The sequence below is a fragment of the Triticum dicoccoides genome, chromosome 3A (genome assembly GCF_002162155.2).
Source record: "Triticum dicoccoides isolate Atlit2015 ecotype Zavitan chromosome 3A, WEW_v2.0, whole genome shotgun sequence".
In the NCBI taxonomy this organism is placed as follows: domain Eukaryota; kingdom Viridiplantae; phylum Streptophyta; class Magnoliopsida; order Poales; family Poaceae; genus Triticum; species Triticum dicoccoides.
In genome coordinates this window covers 634,781,923-634,787,429 of record NC_041384.1, presented here as the reverse complement: position 1 = coordinate 634,787,429, position 5,507 = coordinate 634,781,923, and the positions used below count along the sequence as shown (strand labels likewise).

Here is a 5,507-nt window from a genome sequence, read left to right as displayed (position 1 = left end):
GCGATTTGAAATAGGAAGAAGGCTTTTAAAATTTATTTTTTTTGTGGTGCAAGACGCTTCTGACGTGAACTCCGTGCAAAATTTTGTGAAGTTTGGTCATCGAAGAGCTCATGGGAAAAAAGACAAATTTCGGATGTCTAAGAAATTTTTGAAAATCGCACTATTAACACCTGATTTTGTCTTTTTTGCCATGAGCTTCTCGAATGTCCAAACTTCACAAAATTTTGCACGGACTTCACGCACAAGAGCGATTGATTTTTTTTCTATTTCAAATTAAGGTAATACTGTTCACCAGGCTCATCTGAGCCCGGGCTCTAGGTTGAATTATCGCATTGCCGGTCCAAATTAAGACAGACGTGAAACGATCAAGAAACTCACATGCGAAAAGAGGATCCCAAAGGCAAGCAGTGGTTAAGCGTGGCAAATTTTTTGGAATTTTTTCGAAATGGACATGAACTCGTATGTACTTCTAGCCAAAAGAACTTTTTTTTTTGCGAAACGGCCAAAAGAACAATATTACGTGCCATGTGTGGAGACGTACGTTCAGGGTCGATCTTCTGCGACTGAGTTGTAGGCTCGTCGCGTCTCATAGTCTGATGGCAACTTTATTATGGTTAATTCGCAGTAATGAACTCGTCCAATACTTCAAGCTGTACAGCTTTCTTGTTTGTTTAATACTTCCTCCGTCCCAAAAATTTTGTCGTAGATTTCTCTAGATATGGATGTATCTAACACTAAAACTTAACTAGATACTCCCTCCGTCCGGAAATACTTGTCGGAAAAATGCATAAAAATGAATGTATCTAAAACTAAAATACATCTAGATACATCCATTCCTCCGATAAGTATTTCCGAACGGAGGGAGTACATCCGTATTTAGACAAATTTAAAGATAAGAATTTTGGGACGGAGGGAGTGCTCCAGATGCCAAAGAGAAGTCAATTCGGGCGAGGGGATGAAGCAAAGTAACGTGCCATCATTCGCCGGCGAACGGAGATATTCCTTGGATTTCCTAAAAATAAACGGAGATATTCGTTGATGTGCAAGCTCACGCGTCGTTGCCGAACTTCCGGTCGTTCTCACCACGGGACGACAATTGGCGAATGCTTTATAAATATAGTACATTGTTGTGACCCTTGCGAATCGTCGGGTTGAAGGAACGAATTTATACAACACGGCGGTGAATCGGCCCCCAGGTGTTTGTAGTGGAGCTTCACTTTCTGAAACAACGGATTCATTACACACCGTGTCAAGAGTGAGCATTGTGCGATTCGGATTGTCTCGAAACACATTATGAAAGTTTCTAGAGTTGTGCTTCATCAGCAAGAGAATGTTATTTTTTCAGACCACTAGAAAAATATTACTCGCTCCAGTTTTTTTTTTTTTTTTGAGACAAATTACTCGCTCCAGATGTCCACTTTGTTTTTAAAAAAACGCCCACTTTGTTAAGATGGGACGGCCTAAGCCCACCACATCTCAAACTATAGCGGTACCATTTTAGCCCATTATGTCAGATGGGCTTTCGAAAAATCTGAGCACCTGTTTCTGTTTCTTTCGGCCCCTTATCCACATCCGCAACTCCCCCACACCCCCTCCCTTCCCACCAAACCCAGCGCCATGCCAATGCCGCTGCCCGCCGTGGGCACGGGCCCCGCGTCGGCGATAGCTCCGGTCACCGCCGCGGCGCCCCTTAGATATCGTCCCATACGACTCCGCGCATCTCCGTCGACGGTTTCCTCCCCTTCAACCTCTGCGATCTCCAGCCCGCCGCCCCCGCCGTCTGCGAGGCATTCCCGCAAACACCTGGCGGGCAGAGGCCACGCCCCGGCGAGGCCCTCCAAGGACCGTGTCTTCTTCCTCGACGTCAACCCGATATGCTTCCGCGGCTCCCAGCGTAGCCTCGGCGCCTTCGCGCGCTGGCTCGCGCTCTTCTTCACGCACGTCAGCCTCCGGGACCCCGTTGTGGCCGTGAGTGTACACCCTCCCAGACTCTACAAAGGATTCATCTTCGCAGTGAATTACTAATTCTGTCTCTTTGTTCTAGGTCTTCGACGGGGCAGCTGGGAACGAGTACCGGAGGCGGCTGCTGCCGTCCTACAAAGCGCACCGGACTCGCGGCGTAGGCACCGGTGCCGATTCCCGCGTGGTTGACGTGCTCTGCGAGTGCAATGTTCCGGTGGGTGGACCAAAGATGGCAGACACAGTGTGTTAATTGCGCAATCCGCAATGCTCTCTTTGTCACAATTCTTTCTGATCCTAATGTTTTTGTTAACAACAAACTCAGATTGTGCAAGTCGATGGATACGAGGCAGATGATGTAGTGGCTACCTTGACAAAGCAAGTATTACAGAAAGGTTATAGAGTTGTCATTGCCTCGCCAGACAAGGACTTCAAGCAGTTGATATCTGAAGATGTTCAGTTAGTTATGCCCATTCCTGAGATTGGCCGATGGTCCTTTTATACGCTGAGGCATTATGTTGCACAATACAAGTGTGATCCAACTGTAGATTTGAGCCTCAGTGAGTATATATCTTGTAGGATAATCTGCAACTGTTCAGTTCTTTTTTGTTCATCAATTGCTGTCTGGTTCTATCTTTTCAACTGATGCATTAGAAGTTATGCTGTGTAGGATGCTTTATGGGTGATGAAGCAGATGGTGTTCCGGGAATCCAGCATCTGGCTCCTGGTTTTGGTCGCAAGACTGCGGTGAAACTACTGAACAAACATGGTTCATTAGAAAACCTACTTAATACAGCTGCAGTTAGAACTGTAGGCAAGGAGTATGCCCAGGATGTTTTAGTCAAGCATGCAGATTACTTGCGAAAAAACTATGAAATTCTCAGTTTGAGGAGGTATGAACTTTTTTGATATAATGAACATACATAACTTTCCCTTCGATCATATCCATATATTGGCATCTATATACATAAACTTTGCATTGTGGAGTCAATGTAAATAGCTTATTGTACTATTAAGGTACAAAACTTGCCATGTACTCCCTCCGGCCCAAATTACTTGTCTTAGATTTGTCTAGATCTGTATCTAGACACATTTTAGTGTTAGATATATCCGTATCTAGACAAATTTAAGACTAATAATTTGGGACGGAGGTAATACTATTTCTTTTTCTACCAAGCAAGTGTGCAAATGTAGTAGCATACTGGACGTATGGTTACAGATATGTCTTTGTAGTAAGGCTGAACTGAATTCTTGGTGGCGTATGAAAAAATGACTTATTTCTTTCTCCTGGAACAGGGATGTAAATGTTCAGCTTGATGACAGATGGTTATCCACAAGGGACACTTGTAATGACACCAGTGTGTTATCTGACTTCATCACTAAATTCAACTAAGGACAGAAGCTAAATAGCGGGTAAAAAGCAAATATGACCAATTTTGTTTCTTCCTCTTAAGCTCTACTTACCATCAGACCATCATCAGTGAAAAAAAGGCTTTCAATAGTTAGATGAGGCAGTCTCTTGGCAAGGTTACTTGGTAAGAGAATTTCTGTCACAGATCCTTTGTTTGTAATAATACTGAAACCGAAGTATTGTTAGACTGGTCATGTGTGGCTGAGGTGCTGGAATAAACTGAAAGTAGTACATTGTTCCTATCAGTTGAGTAGGAAGTTCTTGTTCTGGGAATTTTGCCAGCTGCCGGTTGCTGTCTACTCCCTCCGTTCACAAATATAAGATGTTCTAGAGTAACTTTTTTGCGAATCGGATGTATATAAACGTGGTTTAGTGTGTTGGTTCACTCATTTCAGTCCGTATATAGTCCATATTGAAACATCCGAAACATCCTATATTTGTGAACGGAGGGAGTATCATTTAACAGAAGGGCCTTCAATTTTTAGCAGAGTTTGTAGCATAGGTATGCAAACTACTCCTATTACTGTTAGTTTCCCGAGTCATTCATGGTCTGAACACGTCAGAAACAGTGTCCTTCTGGGACGAACTGTTGTGTGGTTTCGGTTACAGTAGCATCACTCAGTGCGTGTTTATGGCAATTCTAGGTTCAGAACTGGAACGAACAGCAGCTGTGTCTAACCAGCCCACGCTGTTTTCATCTCGTTGAGCGAGCAGGTGATGCCGGCTACAAGACGCAGAGGCGTGGTCCAGGAGCAGTGTAGTACTACTACGTGCAGCGTCACAGTGACGGAGCGACCCATGGTCTCGCCCGAAGACAGGCACCGGACATGCTATCTCAGCTATTTTGTCACGCTAGTATAGCATATCTTAAGGGAGCCAACACAGATTGCAGATCTGATCTCATGTAATGCGATCCTCGGATGCTATCACTCGCTGCTGCTAATTGGATACTGTGCTGGTCTCGGTTCGTGGGGCGCTGGCCAAATCTAGCGAGGCTTTGTTGTGGCATTGGATGATAAATCTGTGCTCTGGTTTGTTTTTAGCTTTTTTCTTTCGTTGATTGATTGATTGGGTTTGGTGATGGAGAGTTTCACGACGGGACCCCGGGCCGGGAATGGGAAGGTATGGAATGATTCGGGAAGAGCATCTTGCTGCCTCGAAAAGCATGGCCTGGGGCTGTGGATCTCCGGGACTTGATCGCTCCTGAGTCCTGACTTGTGCAAAGGCTCCAAAAAACGGCAGCGCGGACAGTGGCGCATCGGTCTTGCGACCGTTGCCGTCGAAATGGAATCCAAGGCCCGGACTAGGAACGGATTCAAATGCTAGTAGTTGTCCGTTCTGAAGAATCTAGCTGGGACTGAACGGGAGGCAGTAGGGTAAGACAGGATCTGTTTCAGAATGCTGTCTGTTTTTCCTCCTCATGTTTACTCATGGCGCTCCGGCACAAAATGGCCTACCAACACTAATGCTAGTACTGTTAGCCGAATAGGCAGTTTGTTAGGATTTGCAGCTTTTTTTCCGATAAAAGGTGGATTTTATTTACTTAAAATAAAGCATCAAGGGGACACAAGAATAATAAATATACACTCGGTCTCTGCATAGGATGCACATAGCTAATACGAACACACACAAATAAACACGCTGACGAATAGCAAAGTCATATGAGACCAAGAGTGCCTTTTCCGGTTCCCCGGATACCGGAGGAGTGGTGCACTTTGGATTTCATTCATACTCCGATCTTCACTGCATAGCTTTTTACACTTCCATTCATTTATCTTATCTGCGAGTGTCCTAGCTCTTTGGATCCTGACGGCACGGCAGAGATATGGCTAACCCCAAAACGTGCTCGAGCCAGTACTTAATAATTGGAAAGCTCGTACGCTCACCTTCATCTCAGCATGTTTCCATGTGCCGTGTTCTATTCTCTCTGCCCTACTACCTTGTTTTTTCACGTCGATATATATAAAGATCCAAAGATTGGACGGAGCGCTAAGCCCGAGTCACCCGAGCTACCCCCTCTCCCGCTTGATCAGTTCTTTCTCGCAGCAGTACCACGGGCGGGGCCGCTGTTGGGCTGGTCCCGATGGAAGGAATCCGATGGCGATGGGGTTCGCCGCGCTGAACCGAGCTGCGTCCG

The 5,507-nt window shown here is 45.5% G+C and overlaps 1 protein-coding gene across 3 annotated transcripts; it reads left to right on the top strand.

Moving 5' to 3' along the window:
- Positions 1-1,552: 1,552 nt before the first annotated feature.
- On the top strand, positions 1,553-4,358 carry LOC119269767 (5'-3' exonuclease-like). Of its 3 annotated transcripts, none has more exons than XM_037551686.1 (6): positions 1,553-1,968; positions 2,045-2,176; positions 2,285-2,519; positions 2,630-2,852; positions 3,256-3,372; positions 4,085-4,358. In XM_037551686.1, the coding sequence occupies exons 1-5, from the start codon at positions 1,618-1,620 to the stop codon at positions 3,350-3,352; spliced, it is 1,038 nt and encodes a 345-aa protein (XP_037407583.1). In that variant the 5' UTR covers positions 1,553-1,617; the 3' UTR covers positions 3,353-3,372; positions 4,085-4,358. The 3 variants fall into 3 exon arrangements, with proteins under 3 accessions (XP_037407583.1, XP_037407584.1, XP_037407582.1); XM_037551687.1 differs by having other exon boundaries at positions 4,015-4,358; XM_037551685.1 differs by lacking the exon at positions 4,085-4,358 and having other exon boundaries at positions 3,256-3,610.
- The last annotated feature ends 1,149 nt before the right edge of the window (positions 4,359-5,507 follow it).